Raw genomic sequence first — 20,904 nt, 5'->3', positions numbered from 1 at the left:
TCCAAGACTAGTCTTAGTCCCTGTCTGGGAAAACATTCGGGTGCAGAGTGGTCCTGTGGGCTAAGCACTGTCGCTATGATTGGGGAAAAAATGGTTAAAATCCAGGTTTTGCAGCTCGCCATCAGCTGCCGGAGCCCTGAGAGAGCACAATTGGCCTTGCTCTCTCTGCGTGGGTCATTATTACCATGCTGTTTGTACAGACTATTATTTATCAATTAATTCATCATGTCTTGTATATACACGCTCTTGCACGCTCATCGGAAACTGTGAAGGTATATCTTGTTGTTAAATCTGCTACACTTGTTCTAAAGCCTTTGTTTCATTTATTTATAAAACATGAGCCCGTAGATGATGCCGGGGTGTGTGAGTTGACTGTATTTTGGGTGTGCAGTGTGTGCAGACAACAACCATGTGCGCACCTGGACTGTCACGCGTTTCCGAGGCATGATCTCCACCCAGCCCGGATCCACCCCCCTCACTTCCTTCAAAATCCTCTCCCTGGACGATATCGACGGGCACGGGGGCTGCGCTGCAGGAACTGAGATCGGTAAGCTGGTAGGAGTACAAAACTGCGTATTGATGCATGTTATTGTTCAATCAAGGGATTGAGGAGGATGAATGATCACAAGCCATCAAACCAAACTGAACTGCTTGAATTTTTGCTCCAGGAGTGACATAAAGTTATCCAAAAGCAGTGTATAAAACAGGTGGAGGAAAACATGCCAAGATGCATGAAAACTGTGATTAAAAATTGCACAAAATATTGATTTCTGAATTCTTTAAGTTCATGAATATAACCTTTTCTTTGCATTATTTAAGGTCTGAAAGGTCTGATTTAAGCCATTTCTCATTTTCTGCAAGTAAATGCTCTAAATGACAATATTTTTATTTGGAATTTGGGAGAAATGTTGTCTGTAGTTTATAGAATAAAACAACAATGTTCATTTTACTCAAACATATACCTATAAATAGCAAAACCAGAAAAAGGGGTCTAATTTTTTTTTCTAGAGCTGTATATAGATGTTGTAATCTGTCATTAGATCCCACTGTCCTGATGGGATAAACTGTTAACTTTTTTTTTTTTTTTTTTTTTTTTAAATACATTTTTTTTTTTTTTTACAGTGCATTGCCTTGCTTAAAGTATTGCAATATATTGCTATATATTTAATCATAACCCTGGTTTATTGCCGTTATACAGCCCTAGTAGCTAACAAATCATGTAAAACTCCACCAATTGGCATAATGCTAACTAGGGGTGGGTTTGCTACAATAATGACGGTACAGTGATAATGATATAGTGATTTGGCAATATTCATTATATCACAAGACGATTCTCTACGATACTTGACAACATCTGAGTTACTGAAAGGAATAAAATACTCCAAAATAATTAAATACTAGGAATTAGGAATTTATTGTCGGTTTCACAACCAATATTCAATACTACAGGGTTATTCCATTGATTTGATAAGTGCCACCATGTGGAGCGCTGAAGCAGTAACTTTATTGAAGTGGGAGTTGAGTCTTAGGGAGTTTAGAGCACATATGTTTCAAGAAAAATATCCATATTTCATTATGGTACGATACGATCAAATCGATACAATATATCACAATATTGCTATTTTGACCCACCCCCAGTGTTAACTGCTTATCTTAATCTTCACACTCACTCATCAGTTTATGTGTTCTTTAGTAGATTTTCGAAGTTATTTTTGACTATTCTAATTGTAATTTTAAACACATTAATATTTGTTTCTCAGGTCCTTATGGAGAGCGAGATGAGCAGCAGGTGTTTATTCAGCGTGTGGTTCCTGACACTGATAAACTCTACGTGCGTCTCTCCTCCAATGGCAAGAGGTGACACACAAACCCAGCACATTCCACAGACCCTTTCTGCATTATAGTTTAATACTAAAGTCATTCAAACTATGGAATTATTTAGTAAACCAAAAAAGTGTTAAACCAGAATATGTTTTATATTGTAGATTCTTCAGAGTAGGCACCACTTGTTTAGATAGAGACAGTTTTGCACATTTTGGCTGGATTTTCTCAGTCAGTTTTATGAGGTACAGTCACCTGAAATTTTCAGCTTTCAGTTAACAGCTGTGCTGAACTCATCAAGAGTTAATTACTTGAATTTCTTGCCTCTTAATGTGTTTGAGAGCATCAGTTGTAAATTTGTGAAGAGGTAGAGTTACAGGTATACAGTGAATAGCCCTGTTTGAGTAATGTTATCCATATTATGGCAAGAACTACTCAACTGAGTAAAGACACAAATACTATCAAATGAAGGTCAGTCAATCTGAATTTTTTTAAGAATTCTTAAGTGCAGTCACAAAGACCATTTAAAACGTTATGATGAAACTGGCTCTCATCAGGACTGTCCAAGGAAAGAAAGACCAAGAGTTCCCTCTGTTGTACAGGATAAATTTATCAGAGTTACCAGCCCTAGAAACCACAAGTTAACAGCTTCCCAAATAAGAGCACCTAAATGCTTCACAGATACGTGATTCTTTATGTGTTCCTTCATAGACTGGATTTCTTTGCTGTATTAATTTACAATGCAGGACAAAAATGAAGTAGGTGTGTACAAACTTGGTACCATATATAACTAGGTATATCTTTACATTACATTAAATGACATTACATTACATTTGGCAGACGTTTTGTCCAAAGCGACTTACAATAGTGAAGTATCTATTTTGTTGCTCAGGTTTTCTCATGTTTATCACATACAGAAGCACATAAACATATGTGAAAACATTGATATTAGAATAAATATAACATATCCCTTTTGATTATTCTGTCAGACTGGATCAAATCAGTCTAGAGCAAGATGCTTTTAAAAGTCTGATCTAACCAGAGTGTCTCCTCCTGCTGGCAGGGTGTGTGAAGTGCGCTCTGTGGACGGCACCTCCATCACTTCGTTTGTGGTGCACGAGTGTGAGGGGTCCAGCCGCATCGGCTCCCGACCACGCCGGTACCTGTTCAGTGGCCACAGCAACGGCAGCATCCAGATGTGGGACCTGACTACGGCGATGGAGATTGCTGGGAAAGTGGACATCAAGGGTGAGGATCGGACTGTGGAAGGACACATTGTGACCATGATGATTGTTTTGCAACAACTGGCTGGTGTGCTTTCTTATTTATACATACAACAAACCCAGTTACACGCCGTCTGTGTATGTTGTGTCTTTTGCCTGTTGCAGAGTAACCCATTTTTCTTTCCAGAAATGAGTGTAATTAACAAATGTATACTTATTATACTGTCTTGATACCAATTTTTGTGGACAATGTATATCGTCCCAGACGACACATTTAAATGCCACTGACATAATGATGATGATAGATTAGCATAATAAAACAATTATACCCATTTTAAATACAACAAATTAATAATTAATCATAGATTGGGAAATATACTTTTTTCTTTACCTATTACAGTTCAATTATACATGTATAGTTATATATGTGAACAAACATACAAATAAACACAATAGACCATATCAGCATTATCAAATATTATTGACCTCATGTCCATTTATTGTATGATAAGTTGATAACGCACTTATCGTGACAGGCCTAAACATTATTTAATGACTTTTTTTTTCAGATGTTACTTATCAGTTCCATTTAATGCATTTTAAGAACAGAAACTAATGTGTTAAATCATATTTAAAATGGGTAAATTGGTGAAAAAGAGCTAGCAGATGTTCTGGTCAAACTATTGAATAGTCGATTAGTCAGTGCAACTCCTTACTGATGTAATATCTAATATGATAATAAACTAATAATAATAAACAAAAATAAATAATAATAATGAGTTTACATATTTTTTTTAATTGAGTTAACATCCTCTAATTGTTAATAAAATTAAATCATTGGAAATGGAAGATGGAAAAAGTGTCATTTATTCTTTATAAAATTATGTCTGTCATATATTGTATGGTTGAGACAGGCCAATCCCCTAAAATGACTGTGTACTGCACAGTTCTTTTTGGACTAATGCATTTGTGTGTGTGTGGCAGCTTTAGGAGGACCCACTGAAGAGGAGCTGTTGGAGCTGTTGGATCAGTGTGACTTAGCTCTGACCAGAACACCGGACATGAGTCCAGCTGCATCTCTAACTCACTCCACCCGCAACTCCACCTGCAGGTACCTGTTTCAGTGTATAAGCAGTTTACACTATATACAGTGAGTAACACATGTGCACATGAGAGCTTTGCTTCATGTTAAAGTGGCAGTCAGTATTATTTAGTTTCTAAACTGAAAGCAGAATCTTTTATGAGTGCAGAAAGGATAATATGTTGTATTTAATGGTACCAGTTTGCTGGAACGACCATCCCTGCTTAGCCTTATATATTCATTCTATAAACTGGGGTGTCGGGTCGCTTTTCACGAGTGTTCTTCTGGCCTCTAAAAGAAGATCCGGCTCAGTTTTACTGAACGCGAGCAGCTGGTGGAGCAATGGAGACTTCAGAAGTAGAAACTTAGACCTCAGTAGCTCATTCACTCATAGTAAAACCAAAGAAGAAGTAGTGAAGTTTTAGATTGAGCTCTCTCTCTCTCTCTCTCTTTCAAATGATTCTTCCCACATGCTTTGTGGAATTACCCATTCTCACCAGAGAGGGCTCTAACTTATGGACATTAACTTTTAAGTTTTGGTTTCATCCTTGTCAGAAACACAGAGGCTAAGAATGAGTTCAGGCTGACGGCGAGATTCCGCTCAAGCTTTATGTAAAAAAAATAAAATAAAACTTGACACAAGCCTTCTAATATTATCAAAAAACAGAAATCTGTCAAAATATTTAAGATCTCTTTTAGTTCATAATGCTGCCAATGAAACCCTCACTCAAAGCTGTCATCCATTTCTCCACCAACTTAGTTAATTTTGTCCTTCTCCTTAATAAAACAGATGCGTGAATACCATTGTGGTTGTTTAGAAAAAGTCACATTACCGTGATTTAAACATGCATCCAAATTTGATAGCACATACGTAAGGTGGCCCAAATCAGAAGTGGAAATGTTAGCTTCTGTGTGCATTTTTTGTTTACACTGCCATAGAAATGGCTCATCTATGAAACATATGAGGTAAAAGATCAGATTTGGGGCCCTTTTATGTGCTGTGTGAATCTCAAATTCACAAATTACAACTGTAAACCCTATTGTTGTTATTTATATAATTTTTTTGTCTCTGTGTCTTCAGTCTCCAGTCCCAGCTTAATGAGAGCATTCGTGGTGGTGGTGGTGTATCTTCTGCTCGCCCTGCGATTCCTCACACTGGAAGTCTTCCTCGTCAGGCCCCTCTTCTTCCTTTCAGCAGACCACGGGACCTGCCCGCTCACCTGGGCCTCAGCCAGTGCTCCTTGGCCAGCAGCACCAGCGGCAGTAGCAGTCCGCACCCGGCCAGATCAGTTCTGGACCGGGACAAAGAGCGGGACACGTACCGCAGAGGCAGCTTTGTGGAGCGATGCCAGGAGAGAGCCAAAAGCTCTGATCTAATTGGAGCTGAGGGAGGTAGGCGGAGTTTAGCTGTGTGTAGTGAGCTGGAGGCACGTTTGGGCCTCAGAACACACACAGCAGCATCAGCATCTTCATTAGCATCAGGATCAGCAGCAGCAGCATCAGCATCATCAGCTAGAAGACCTGTAGTTCCAAGCCCCGCCCCCTCTCCGGTAAGTCCAGTCAGATCACAGATGCCAGTCTCTCCGCGACGAGGCCCAACGTCACCGGTTAATGAAGCCACACCTCCTGAGGGAGGACCCAAACCGGAAAGCCCATCCTCTCCACCACCCACCAGCCCTAAACCACATATGAATGAGACCAGCTTCTGATTGGCTGGTTGGGAAGTGCAGCAGCAGCATGATGATTGATTGACATTGTCAGAGCCAAGGTGGGCACTGAACACTGAAGCTCCGCCCCCCTACTTGTCCAAAATAGTATTGTTACTGTCATGCAGAAACCTTGTATCTCCATTTTTGCTTATTTGTAATTTTGTTCATGGTGTAAATCTGCCAGATGTTCTTTACATTGTCTCAAGATTTTATGCTGAATGGACCAATAGAAATGCTCCAAAATAAATTAAACTTAGTATAAATAAATTAAATATTTTAACATTGAATTCAATTCAAGTAAACTTAAATGACTCTAATACGGCCATTTGGTAATACAAGGTTCTTGTGTGACATTGACAGTATATGAATAAGACCAGCTTCTGATTGGCTGCTTTGGAAGTACTACTACAGCATGATGGCCACTGGCATTGGATGATTCAGTCACTCATCACTGGAGCCACACCCAGGGGTTGGGCCTAAACTGAAGCACTGATGAGACATATTACTAACCCTTGAGTAACAGTGGATAGCTAAGCCATGCCCTGAGGCGGGGCTAATATGGAAGCACCGCCTCCATGATTGCACTAAACTGTGTAAACTGAACCTGACCAGCTGTATATGCAGATTGATTGGCTGCATTGGACATGTCGCATGATTTGCATCGCCATTTTCGCATCATAAGCAGGAGGAGCAGCACCAGCAATGCTGATATTATACACTGTACAAAAATATGCTTTATTTCTAACATCAAATTATGTCTTCCAGAGCAAAATAGCAAAATAAGTTTAATTCCTCTAACATTAAATGTGAATGAAGAATTAATTGCTTCATTTAATGCATGAAGCCACTTTGCATTTTGGCCGCAAATTGTTTTCTTTTATGAAAAACTGCATTTAAGTATAATTAATAAGATCCTAATGCATGTATTTACGGAATAGGCCGCTCTATAGAGTGAAGGCAGATGTACATATCATGATGTTGCACAGTAAAAAAAAAAAAAAAAAAAGAGAGAGATGCATTAACTGGTGTGTCTTTAGTTTGAATAGCCTTTTGTTCTTTAGGCTGTTAAGCTGAAGGCGTTTTTCTTCATTTGTTATAGACAATTTATACCCAGACTGTAGCCTATGCATTCCCTATGCTGTAGAGTGATATGCATCTCCCGCTCTGCGAGATGTACGTTGCGGACAGAAGCCGCTGTGATTGGTCCAGCAAGCTGCCCACACATTCCGCCCTTTATGGTCTAAGCTGAGGAACAACGCAGGGTCGTGGACACACTAATGCAAAGAAATATCTCAGCTCACTTTAGATTGATGCTGTACAAACACAGTCCAAAATGCTGGACTGTTCCTTAAATAGCTGAGATATGAAGGTCAGAAAAAGAAGCAGTAAGTGCTGGAGTTAAAAGGCTCATATCATAAAACATGAGTTTAATGTGGCATTTCAACTTTGTTAAAGGAGAACTCCACTGTAAAATGGACTTTTAGTGTAGTAAAACATGATAAAAAGTACTTACCTTTGATGAATAGCACACCTTCATTCTCCCACAGCGTTCAGAGATCCAGAAATTTTAACAGTTTGTCTAAACACCCTTCAGACTGGAGGACATGGGGCATAATTTGCCCAGATAAATTTCTTCTAATATCAAAGCTCAAAGTAGCTCAAAAAAACCCTGACATTTAAAACGAGGCATTAATAACTTAAAAAGCGCACCAGAAGCTTATTTAAAACGTTTTTCAAGTAGGTGTGGAGCTACTTCGAGCTGGATAACGGTGGAAAAAGTGATTTATCAGGGTCTGAAGGGTGTTTAGACAAACTGTTAAAATTTCTGAATCTCAGAACGCTGTGGGAGGTGTGCTCTTCATCAAAGTTAATTACTTTTTATCATCTTTTACTACACTAAAAGTACATTTTACACCAGAGTTCTCCTTTAATGTTTAAAATTTATTCCCCTGTCCGTATTAACAAGTTAGGCTGAAGCTGATATATCCCCACCCATTCAGCCTACAGCAGTTTAGCTCCACCCATTTAGATCCACCATCTATCCCCAGACTGCTCTTTTATTGAGGCCCCAAAACAACAAGTTTTCATATACATATCAGTTTTAAACATGTAAAAAAAATTAAGAATGTATCTGTTTTTGTGCATTACTGGGACAAGTGAAATGTAGGATACGGGCTCTATAATGCTAACATATGATGATAGATGCTGATAAATGGAGTTCTGAGTGCATTTCATTTTCTATCCAATTTTTTTAAAATGGTCAGCACTGTTACACCAACACTGAACTGTATCGGCCTGTATTAGATACACAGGAAATAAACTGTTGTTACCTGCATCACCTTTGTGCTGGTTACAGTGGGTGGGGTGTGGAGGTTGTTCTGCAGGTAGCTGCTTTTAGTAACACTGTTGAGCCTTAGAAGGGAAACATGGCGACATCTCACTCACTTTGAGTACGTATTCTTACTAGTGTTGCTTAAAGCATTTTATAATCCCATGCATCTTATATATGAAAATAGACCGAAAAATAGTGATTCATTGACAGTGCGACTTATATTCTGTTGCGCCTTATAGTCTGAAAAATATGGTAATTTACAAATAAAACAAAAAATCTTTTTTTTTTTGATTGGGAAAAAAACTACAATTACCAGTTTAATTTGAAAGCAGTATATAAAGTCTTGGCAGGCAGTGTAGTGCTGAGGTTAATTTCTAACAGTATACAGAGGGTGCTGTACACTAAAGTGGGGGGTTGGGTGGTGGTGTGTATTAGCTGTGTTGTGATTTGAAACATTCTTCTTTATTAACACCTGTTGTTGCAATGTTAAATACCAGCCTGCCCCCATGAGCTGTTATCTTAGATGGCTTTGGTCTCATCAAATCAGCAGCAGCAGCACGCGTCACAACTGGGGGCTTATCTTCAAAGGGAAGAGCAACCGAAGTTTTAAAATCCTAAAAGCTAGAAAACAAAAGATATTCAGAGTGGGTCTGGTGAAAAATTCTGTGCAAAATGCTTAGTATTGTTCTGAATATAAAATAGTTTTTACACCACATGGTTATGAATACACTGTCTGATACTGGAGACACTGTTTTACTGTGAGTTCTGAGAAGATTTTGGGTGAAAAAAAGTGTTTAAAATCACATATCATTTCATTAAAGTGGTGGAGGGGTCAGTGCAGGGTGTAGTGTGACAAAAAAAAACTTTTTTTTTTCTAGAAACTTTACCACTATTTTATCAACAGCATTTTATATGCACTGGGAGGGCTGGATAGTGAATACAATATAATAAAATGGCTATGATTCACCACCACTGTGTTAAATAAAAAAAAGAAATGCAATTTTCACAGCAAAATTCCCACTCTCTAAATGTGTTCATCCCCAGCAGTGTTATGCAGATCATTTTGAAACATCAGTGAAAGTTTATATATTATATATTTAACTTGTTTACTGCAGTAGAAGAAATATTGTTTATTATGAGGAATGCTTTTGCCGACCTGTATCATATAAATACTGAAAGCTGTATGCATTTTTTACCATAGATGCATTTGATATGTATTGAATTTAATATTTCTTTTGTATTCATATTTTTTCATTCTTTTGTTTTCCATTGGTTTCCATGCAAAAGAAATATGAATATGATGTTTGTTCATTTTGATACATTTCATTTTGACAAATGATTGACTAATACTAAAAATATATAAATATATAACATGTATATAAACAGTACCATGTGAAGCAATTTTTTGTGAATATTTGTTTTTTTAAAAGATGCCTTTTTTAAACTCCTTAACTTTGCTTTTGTATGGGATCAACAACACGAAACAAATGATTAACAAAGACACACAAATCAAAATTGCAAAAATAGTTTATTTACGTATAAATAGCCAAAATGCAAAGCATATTTTATAAATAAATAAAACAAAATAAATAGTAAAGCTGAAGAGTTGTGGCGTGATTATACTGTCATTTAAATATATTTGCTTCTGATGCAGCAGTTTTATTGTTTTGTATTGTTTTGTTATATGGATAAAAACATCAACCATATCCAACACAAACACTAAAATTAAACCTAATTTCTTAAACAATAGAATAAATAAACAGGACAATTTAAACATAACTTATCTTATAACTTAAATAAATTAGATTAAAGCTACTACTACAATTAAATATTACATTTGTAAATGAATTAAATACAAAATTCTACTTCCTTCACTTTTGTTCAAGTTTTGTTCACTTTGTTGCAGCTCTTTCAGTGCTTTTTAGCCTGGAGCTGAATGTGGATGAATCTTTAATTCATACACACAGAAAACCTCCAGAGCTTTAGTGGTATAGATGTCCATCTGCACTCATTCTGACCCTGTTAAAGATGCACTCCAACCAGCTCCCTCTTTAGGACATGAGTGTAAAACACCACATGATCCTTGTGTCTCATGTAGTGTGATAAATGGTATGGAATAGGGAGCAATATGAGATCTGGTCTAAATCTTGGCGTCCAGCATCTCCAGGAAGAGCTTGTGCATGGGGATGTGTCCCTCCATGTGCAGGCGGCAGAAGCACTGGACGGCTCTCTGGGCGGTCTGTCTGAGCAGGGGGAGGGTCATGAGGAGCCGGCCGGCGCGGTGAGGCTCAGCGGGATGCTGGACGCTCTCGTAGTCCTGCAGGGATTCATGAAGACCGTCCTGAAACCTCAGCACCGCCTCCCCGCTCTCCACGTTCTCAGCATCTGAAGGGTAGAGACAAATTATACCATTTAATTTACAGATTTAACTCAAAATGTTTTGAGCTTCTTTATCCAATTCTGATATACAGTGGGTACAAAAGTATTCAGGCCACTAATATACACTGAGCACCCCATCTTGACAGAAAATGACCATGTGATATTTCAGTTTTTCTTTTTTAATAAATTTGCAAAAATTTATACATTTTTTTTTTGTCAAGATCGGGTGCTGATTGCACATTAATGAGAAATAAAATGTTTTTATTTTAGCAAATGGCTGCAATGACAATGAAACTTGGTAGTGTGGTGTGTGACACTGTAAGATATGCTGTCATCCCTAAAAAGCTAGTCTACAATATTCAGTTTTTTTAATAGTGTTTTTGTGCATTTTATGAATTGATAATTTAATGCCTTTTATGGCAAGATTTTTTTAGGGGAAAAAATATACAATTTTAGGAAAACTTGGATGGATATACCATTCATAGATTTAGAATTTGACTTTTGAAATCAAGCTGATCATTTGAACAGGTGTTTTATAGCAGGGAAGCACCCAAAACATGTTAGGAGGTTTCCAGAGATATGATTTTAATTATGACCCACTTGTACATCACATTGTATTGGATGTAGATATGCCATTTATCATTGTATTAAAGATATAAAAGTAAGTAAATAAGTATGGTGTGGTTTGAAAAGGCAGAATAACCAAAATGTTGTTTTTTAGCTTGAGGGCACTATGCCAAGGATAAATAAAAATACAAAAAATTAAGTAAATGAAGAACTATTTAAAATATATTATTCTTTGAGTGTAAACTTGTGGAATACTGATTAAGGGCAAGTATATTTTAATGAACTAAAAATAAAGAATAGCACTATACTCGTATACACGAGATACTGTTGACTGAGGAATGTTAAATGAGCCCTCACATCTTCTGGCACCCACTATCAGGGCTTAAAGTCACATTAAGATAATTTACATTGTCTTGCTATGAGCCCTGCTGACCTTCGCCTCACCTCACTCACAAGATAGCACCTTGCAACTTAAACAGGTGTGAGTGTTCCCCAGCCAATCCATTAACTAACACTGTGTCTAATTTACATACTGCTGTCCTACAGCTTTTTGCATGTCAGTGTACAGTACCAGTCAAAGGTTTGGACTCGCCTTTTCTCACACAATGTTTTTGCTTTTTTATATATGTATTCTTTATATTGTAAATTTAATATTGAAGACTATATTAAAGCTACACAGGACACATGCTATTAATCTGGATGTCTTCATGAGGGAGAATCACCTGGAATAGGTTTCTCAGCGTTTTAAAGGAAGGAGTTTCTGGAGGTGCTGAACAATAGCTGCTGCTTTTCCTTCACACTGTGAAGCTCCTCATCCCAAATCACCTCAAATCACCATCTCAGTTCATCAGGTTTAGATCAGTGGATTAATGTGGAGGACTAACACTTTTTTTTACTGTAATGCAATTCCATGTGTTACTTAATTATTTTCATGTCTTTAATATTAATCTACAATGTAGAAAATGTAAAAAAAAAATGGACTGGTACTGTACATATAGAACATAGTGAGCGAGTCAGCGAGTGATTAAGTGAACAAGTAAGCGATTTTGAACACAGCCAGCATGAAGCCCCTTATTCCAAGGTCGTGCCGGGCCTCTGGCTGTTTGGGTGAAGGCCTGTTCAGGTGTTAAACACACTCTGTTGTGTTTGACTGAAAGTGTGTCAGATCTCTCTGTCCTCCCCATTCATCCCCCCATTCCTGCTTAATGGACTGAACAAGGACGTCTGTTGAGTTTCGTCTTTAGAGCCAACACACAGGCACCTTTTTTTCAGGGGTAAAAGCGGTGGTGTTTCCTCCAGCCACACACCCCACGGGCTGAGAGACGAGGCTAATGGGTTCAGGGGTCCTGCGATGGAGCCCTGGCACTGGGGGACTGGGGATTGGATGGATTTATTGATCCGGCTGTGGGCTGAAGCTGCTCCACACTGTCCTCCTATTGATTGCCTTTTCTCTCACCCTTTTTCCTCAGAGGCTACTGACCGTGAATTTGGAGGGAAAAAAAACTATTTGGAGAGAGCAGGGTTGCAGAGATTTGGAATTTGGAAAGTTGCTGAATATACTTATAATAGACAGTGCAACCAGTATTTTGTACCATATTGTAAGGCACACTATTAATGAACGTCTATTTTCTGGTCTATTTGTATACATAATTATAAAAAAAAGTTAAACCAGCGCTGGATGTTTACACATATTTCTCTACTGAAAACTGTTTATTTGGGTGAGTAAAGCACTTCCATTTATTTACAGGAAGCTTAGATTCACTTCAGCAGAGTGGATTTACTCTGCCAGCACTATTTCATCAATATGTACTACACAACTCTGTAAGTTAGGAGGTCATTTTAGTTTTAATTCCTTGTTCTCTAACCAATCTGGACAATATATGATCAGTTTCTGAAACAGGTATTAAGGTTAGTGTTAGACTAAATGTTCCTTTAAAATGAAAATCCTCATTCAAAATGTTGTGTAGTCCAAGATTAAGCCTAATTCAAGTCTCGGAAGCTGCCTCATAGTGTTTAGAGTTATGTACCTGAGTTGGCGAGGGCCATGGCCTTCAGTGTGACGGCCTCCTCCTGGCTGAGGTTCAGCTGTCTGTATTTCTCAGTCAGGTGTCTCAGAGGTGTATAAAGGTCCAGCAGTCCAGCCGCCCGGGCCTGAGCTTCGTTCAGCCGCAGGTTCTCCGCAAACTGAAGCTCCTGAGAACAACCCTGAGACCTCCACACCACACACATCAGCAGAGCCTCCATCCAGCCACTCTGCAGCAGCGCCATCTGATCCACCAGAGAGAGCGCAGCGAACCCTGAACCACGGACAGGTTGGATAGGGGAGGGGGGTCAAATTTAAACATACATTTAATAGATGTAGACATACATTTTTTTGTCAGTATTGAGCAAACAAAAATAGTTTTTTTTGTCTAATTGAGATTATTGTAAGACTTTTGAGGCAGTACCCAGCAGGGTTGAGCTCCTCAGCCTCTTTTATTCAATGGTCAGTATTGTCAAAAATGAATATATGTAAGATTCATATATAGTATTCATATCATATATTATTAATTTGTTTATTTTGCCAAAATGTATAAAAAAAAGCACCCAACCATCTGATATATTAGACAAACCTTTGTATCTCTACAGGTAAATCTCCAAAAATTAAATATCATTAAAAAGTTTTAAGTAATTCAGTTCAAAATGTAAAACATTTTTTTTAGATGCACCTGTAGATATGTGTGTATAGATACACAGATACGTACATTTCATAATTTTGAGCTGTGTGACGTACCTGGAATGTGTTTGGCCCAGCCGATCATGACCAGAAGCTCCCTGTTTAGAAGGTCACATAAGGTCAGCAGGGTGTTGAGGTCTGTGTCCGGGCTGGAGGGGTCAGGCGACGCACGCAGTGGAGTCGGCTCGGACACCAACAGCTGGGAAATGACCTTATTTCCTGAAGAAGTACATAATGAATTCAAATAAATTCAGTATTCACTTTCATTTTCCACTCACCAATACATATTTTTTCAAACACATATTTTTATTTTTATTGAACTTCATTCAACAATGTTTTTTTTTAATCTTTCAAGTCTTTAAACAACTTCGCCACCCCCCAACTTTAAACACAGAGCCATCAGTTACAGAAAAAAAGAAAGCAACAACAAAAAAAACAAATAAAGATAATTAAGAATGATATTAAGTAAAATAGAATAAATTAATAAATAATGATAATCATAAAAAACAGTATGAACATCAGGTCTGCATGTCATCTGGTAAAAGTAGATGAATTTAATACAGCAACATTCATATTTGGTGTCATGTCTTGATTCTAGAAATATAATAAATGATGTTTTGAAAAATATGACTTTTTGGTTTAATTGTATACAGAAGTCTTTCAGCTGCTAAGCAGGAGGAAAACTCATTAATCAACTTATTTAAAGAAGAACAATTAACACTTATCCAATGTCTTGCAATAATATGTTTTGCATGTAATAAGCAGAGGTTAATTTACTAATATATTGGTCAGTTTCTTATTACAGAGTGTAACAGGCACAGTGTCTGAACTGTTTGGTAGGTGTTTCCAATAAAGTGGCCAGTAAAAGTAAAAATTAACCGTATTTTTTAACAAGTAAAGGTTTTTGTGAACACTTACGGACAGATTTGACTGCATGTGAGTAGGGTGTTTTGATGAAGACGGACAGATTGGACTCAACTCTTCTTTTATACTTCTGCCTTCCTCCTCTTACACGATCCATACGCACACCTGCACACAATATATACACCATATACACACATTAATATAATACTGGACAACAAAAAATTTACATCTAACATCCAGCACCTGGTTTGCTAATAAATGCTTAATAATGTAAAATGAGGTGATGGAATTCAAATATAATATAATATATTGCAATATAATTAAATAGAATAGAATTAATATAATATAGTATGTAATAATAATAAAAAAAAGTCTCACCCTCTCTCATCATCCCGGCTCTCAGACACTTCTGAAAGCGGCAGGCCTGACACGCTTTTCTCCGTCTCTTTGTGATCTCACACTCGTTCACCACCGGACAGCTGTACTCAATGTTTCCTGAAACATCATTGCATACATAAACATACATATTAAATATATTAAACATACACACTTTCACAGAACACACCTCAAAGACACTCTTGGCTGATGCTGGATATTCACCTTCCTTCGTTTGAGAAAGTTTCCCTTTGTGCAGAAAGGTTAGTTAAGTCTTGGATAATGTTATCTGTTCGGTTTTATTCACTATTAGCAACTTTACAAAATAGTCAGACCTCTATAAGCAGAAAGCTAACTCTTGGCTCATTTTTAGCAACTTAGCAACTTAGCAGGCCTCTCTATTTAGATAGCTAATCTTGGCTAATTTTGTGCCTTTCACTTTTCTTTGTTTTTAGCACATAGGCAGCAGATGTGCAGATATCTAATCCTTGGCTAATGCTGGCTACTCATTTACATACATTTTTGCAAGTTAGTAAATTAGCAGGACTCTGTGCAAAAAGCTAACTCTTGGCTAATGTTGGCTATTAATTGTCATTTACTGTTAGCAAATGTCACTTTTGGCTAATGCTGGATATTCACCTTCCTTTGTTTGAGAAAGTAAACAGATAAGTTAACTCTATTTGCAGAAAGGTAAGTTAAGTCTTGGCTAATTTTGGCTAATAATTTTCCTTTATTTTTTTAGAAACTAGCAAATAGTTAGGCTTCAATAAGCAGAATAGTTGCTAGTTAAGTTATGGATAATGTTAGCTGTTCAGTTTTATTTACTGTTAGCAACTTAAGCAAATAGTCAGACCTCTATAAGCAGAAAGCTAACTCTTGGCTCATTTTAGCAAATTAGCAACTTATAAGGCCTCTATGTTTAGATAGCTAATCTTGGCTAATTCTGTGCCATTCACTTTACTTAGTTTTTAGCAAATAGGCAGCAGATGTGCTCAGATATCTAACCATTGGTTAATGATGGCTAGTCATTTACATACATTTTTGCAAGTTATTAAATTAGAAGGACTCTGTTTGCAAAAAGCTAACTCTTGGCTAATGTTGGCTATTAATTGTCATTTACTGTTAGCAAAGGACAATTTGGCTAATGCTGGATATTCACCTTCCTTTGTTTGAGAAAGTTAACAGATAGACAGTTAACTCTATTTGCAGAAAGGTAAGTCTAATGTTGGCTATTTATTTTCCTTAATTTTCAAGAAACTTTAGCAAATAGGCAGTCTTTTATGAGGAGAATGGTAGCTAGTTAATTCTTGGATAATGTTAGCTGTTCGGTTTTATTCACTGTTAGTAACGTTAGCAAATAGTCAGGCCTCTATAAGCAGAAAGCTGACTCTTGGCTCATTTTTAGCAGGTTAGCAACTTAGCAGGCCTCTATGTTAAGATAGCTAATCTTGGCTAATGTTGTGCCATTCACTTTTCTTTCTAACGCTGGCTACTTATTTCCTTTAATTTGAGCAAATTAGCCGGTCTCTGTGTGCAGACATATGGCCCATGTTGGCTATTTATTACTGGGCATTTTTAGCAAATTAGCAAGTCTCTATATGCAGACAGCTAACTCTAAGCTAATGCTGGAAATTCACTTTCTTTCACTCTTAGAAACCTGTATGCAGAAAGCTTTTTTTAAAGTTTAGGTCTGTGATTAGTAAAGTCTGTTTTATAAAATAATATAAAATAGGGGTAAAGATATATAAACTTCACACTGTGATACACAGTATACTGGCATATTTTGCTACAAAAAAAGGAATGGTAACATAAATGTCTCTCCTTTCATTTTCTGGGTCAAATTCTGTTTGCTGAATCGGGACTGCACAGAGACTATTTTTTAATAGAACAATGTTTTTTCTATTAACTGTAAACTCTTAATAAACCATGCCAGCGTGTCTGTAGTTCAGATATGGCTAATTTAGCTCAGAGCTGTGTTAACAGTCGGCGCATGCTGAGCGTTCACACAGCAATCCATAGAAAGCCAGACTGTGTGTGTGTATTGATCTAACAGCGTCACATAGCTTCATAACCACAAACACGTCAGAATGTTAATAGCTTTCAAGACAAAGAGTATTGATGAGTGACCATCGCTCAGTAATGCCCACATGACCAGGCCAGGCTGCTGGATTTTTATTTGAGGGGGTGGTTGAGGGGTTTAATCAATGAAATTCACTTAAAATAAAGCCTCCCCGGAGAAGAATCGCTGGGATTAAGGCCTGTACTTTCCAGCTGCAGCGTTTCATCAATATATTGATAACTCCTCACACAGTATTAAGACTTGAATACACCTAATCTGCCCATGGGCAGCGCCAGCTACAGCACCATATATAGAGCACTTCAGTTTCTGAATCAGTTTCTCTGATTTTGTATTTATAGGTAAATGTTTGAAGAAAATGAACATTGTTGTTTTATTCTATAACTACGGTCAATATTTCTCCCAAATTACAAGTCATTTAGAGCATTTATTTGTGAATATTCAGTTTATTCAGTATTAAGTTCATATTCATAAAGTTTTATGAGTTCAGAAATAAATATTTGGTGGAATAACCCTGTTTTTTTTCCCACAGTTTTCATGCATCTTGGCATGTTCTCCTCCACCAGCCTTATATAACTTTATGCCATCTTTAAACTTATATCCATCCGAAATGCCCTGTATATTTACAAACTAATGTCAGAATTATCACAGATAATATAATAAGGTATATTATATTATTAAGTTACATTAAGTAAAAAAAGTGAAAAGACTGGATGGTTTCTAAAGAAATGCCGCAAATAAAATTGTTTGGTATAAAATATACAATGCTTGATTTTACATGGTGTTAAATACTTAATTTTTTTTGGTTAAGACCGTTTTACATTTTGATGAATTATGAACTAATAAATGTTGATAATTATTGATGATTGGGATAATGATATGATGTTAGTAAGTAATTCAGCGAAAAACTCTTGCACAGTAAATACATTTATATATTGCATATTTTGTGCATATTTTAAGCCCAATTTCTATGTGTTCACTGTACATAACATTAAAAACTAAACTCTGCCACAATAACTGTGCATTTTATTTAAATTCAATGTTATATTTAGCAAATAAAAAGAAACTGTATAAGAAAAGCCCCCCAAACCTTTAGACATGACTGCATACATATAGTACATAATATATATACAGTTTAAATGTGAAGTGTGTACAGTATATACAGTAGGGTCTGAGGAAACTTCAACATGAATTTTTGAATTTCTTACTATTTTTTAGAGCATCTTTATGTCTGCTCTAATAGCCCAGTGCACTTCACTTCAGTGATTTTGAGTAAAAGCCTCTGATAAGAAGATCAGACTTAAATCACATCTGATCTGCTCAATTTGTTTAAGTTTTAAAACTAAGTTCGTACTGAGGGGATTCCTCTCAGAGAAAAGACCCCACTGTGGGCTGCCTGAGACAGTTATTTGATTATAAGAGCATATTGAGTCTTCACACGAAAATCAATCCCAGCTCGGCACCAAGCTGGCAGTGCCCTGTTTAAATATGAGTATTGATTACCTCATTAATTAGGGGGGGGCGGTGCTGTTTTACACCCCTCCTTACTCACTTAGGGTCTTCGGGAGTTAGGGACACCCTGCCTACTTTAGAAATATGAATGTTCAGTGGTGTGCAAAAGTTTGGGCACCCTTGGGCAGACTGCATGTAAGTTACTCCAAATATAGGGATACACTTCTGCACTTTATAATATACTAGCTCTGTTTGTTTACTGATATTGAAAAGAGTAAAACTTAATTCATCATATACAAAGATTAAAAAGTTTAAAATTACAGATTAAATGTTATTTTATAGTCCTGTCGGTTAATTGTAGTAAATAAAGTTTTTTTTAATCGTTCTTTGTGTGGTTATTTTTTATTAACTTTGTAAAAGTAAAATAAACCTTTTCAGTATTTTATAGAATTCCATAGAATTACTGTCTCTGGAGAAAACCAAGAAACGACTGATATAAATTATATGACTGTTATGAATATTTTTAACACTAATATTATTATATTACAATTGCATATTGCACAGCATTTTGCTGAAAGAGAACCACTTTCCATCTATTAACAGGTTCCTAATGGAACCAAATGTGGTGTGTTTCTACTAGCATTATTGTTGAAACGCTCTCTAGGAATTCTCTCTTTAGTAAATGATTTCTTTCTGTACCAATAAACATAACTATTGGGCATAAAGGGGTTAAAAACACTGTGAAATAAAAGGGAAAGTTTTATTTCTGTATATTGTATAAAAAAATTAATTAGCCTAGGCCTGTTTAGGACTATTTTATGCCTGATCACCCTGCATGTATCCCTCCACTAGGTTTATGATATGCAATTTTAAAAACATGTTTTGGGCCCCAAGAACAGTAATTAAACTGTGTTTTATGTATCAGACAGTGTTTTTATATGTATTTGGTGTAATAATTTAGCTTTTATAGCTTAGATGCTCTCTGAGTTTATCTGAACGTTTACATTCTAACAGTTTAGTCATGCTGAGAATTGCCCTTTGACCCAAACAGATCTTCACCTTGAATGGTCCTCTTGAAGAAGGCCTTGCAGGCCTCGCAGGAAGCCACGCCGTAGTGGTAGCCGGACGCGAAGTCTCCACAGACCAGGCAGAGGCGTTTGGGTCCTGGGTTGAGGTTGGGGATGTAGTCCCGGCTGAGGGCGGGGTGTGTTTGGGCTGTTATCTGCAGGCTGTGTTCCTCTGTGCTGTAGTGGGCGGGGTTAAAGGTGGCTGTGCTGCTGGAGCTGGGTGAATCCGGGTCCAGAGAGTGACCCTGAGAGAACAGGCTGTACGCACTGCTGTCTGAGGTGCTGCTGGGGCTGAACGGGGCAGTAAACGGGGGGCTGAGGGGGTCCGCCTTAATCGTTGTCTCTCTGGGAGATGGGGGGTCATCAGTAGATGAAGGGTCCAACAGACTGTCAATCGAAACACAAACAGGCAAAACTTGTGGTGTTAGTTATTTGTGGTGTATAGGTCTCACCTTAGAATGAATAGAGAAACCTCTGGAATATAATCAAGAGGAAGATGGATGATCACAAGCCATCAAACCAAACTGAAGTGCTTGAATTTTTGCACCAGGAGTAAAGGCATAAAGTTATCCAAAAGCAGAGTGTAAGACTGGTGGAGGAGAACATGCAAAGATGCATGACAACTGTGATTAAAAACCAGGCTTATTCCACCAAATATTGATTTCTAAAACTTTATGCATATGAACTTGTTTTCTTTGCATTATTTGAGGTCTGAAAGCTCTGCATCTTTTTTTTTTTTTATATTAATTACAGTGTGTTTAAACTGCAGCTTTATATTCAGATGTGCACAAAAAAGAGATAAAATATGACCTTTGAAACAATTGTGTACATTTAGAGTGCAGCCATTCAATAACAGACGAGTTTAAAAATGAGGAATGTGCAGATTATATAATTATGATTATAACCATTTTTTTATATTTCTTTGAATTAGATATCTATTAAGCAATAGATGAAGTGCAGACTAAATGTAACATAATAAATAAATGCATGTAGATATTATTACTTTCTAATCAGTTCAGATGTTGGTTAGCAGTAAACTTTCCACAGTAACTTTTATTAGCTAAAAAGTGCTGATTAAGTGTTGTTATAGCTGATGAAGTGTCTACTGTCACATACCTGTTTTGCTGATTGAGGAATGGAAAGCTGTCAGTTAAGCAAAACTCCTTTAACTCCATCTTCCAGATCCACACAGCAGAGAGAGAGAGAGAGAGTGAAATGCTGACACACTAAAGCCTGCCTGC

The 20,904-nt window shown here is 37.1% G+C and overlaps 2 protein-coding genes across 2 annotated transcripts in view; one reads left to right on the top strand and one right to left on the bottom strand.

Moving 5' to 3' along the window:
• Nucleotides 1-9,763, top strand: part of shkbp1 (SH3KBP1 binding protein 1) — a 20,375-nt gene extending 10,612 nt beyond the window's left edge. Inside the window, exons 14-18 of the mRNA XM_022679439.2 lie at nt 392-547; nt 1,761-1,857; nt 2,885-3,069; nt 4,029-4,155; nt 5,207-9,763. Coding sequence (XP_022535160.1) covers nt 392-547; nt 1,761-1,857; nt 2,885-3,069; nt 4,029-4,155; nt 5,207-5,834 — 1,193 coding nt within the window. The 3' untranslated portion in view covers nt 5,835-9,763. The remainder of the gene's footprint in view (nt 1-391; nt 548-1,760; nt 1,858-2,884; nt 3,070-4,028; nt 4,156-5,206) is intronic.
• On the bottom strand, nt 9,676-20,904 carry esrrd (estrogen-related receptor delta). Its single transcript, XM_007251567.4, has 7 exons — nt 20,780-20,904; nt 19,656-20,050; nt 15,071-15,187; nt 14,747-14,857; nt 13,886-14,047; nt 13,140-13,409; nt 9,676-10,551 (listed from the first exon to the last, which is right to left on the bottom strand). Exons 1-7 carry the CDS (start codon nt 20,836-20,838, stop codon nt 10,307-10,309), a joined length of 1,359 nt encoding a protein of 452 aa, XP_007251629.3. The 5' UTR covers nt 20,839-20,904; the 3' UTR covers nt 9,676-10,306.

Source organism: Astyanax mexicanus, chromosome 9 (genome assembly GCF_023375975.1).
Source record: "Astyanax mexicanus isolate ESR-SI-001 chromosome 9, AstMex3_surface, whole genome shotgun sequence".
Taxonomy (NCBI): Eukaryota; Metazoa; Chordata; class Actinopteri; order Characiformes; family Acestrorhamphidae; genus Astyanax; species Astyanax mexicanus.
The sequence above is the reverse complement of the archived record's forward strand: the minus strand, read 5'-3'. Positions and strand labels throughout refer to the sequence as shown.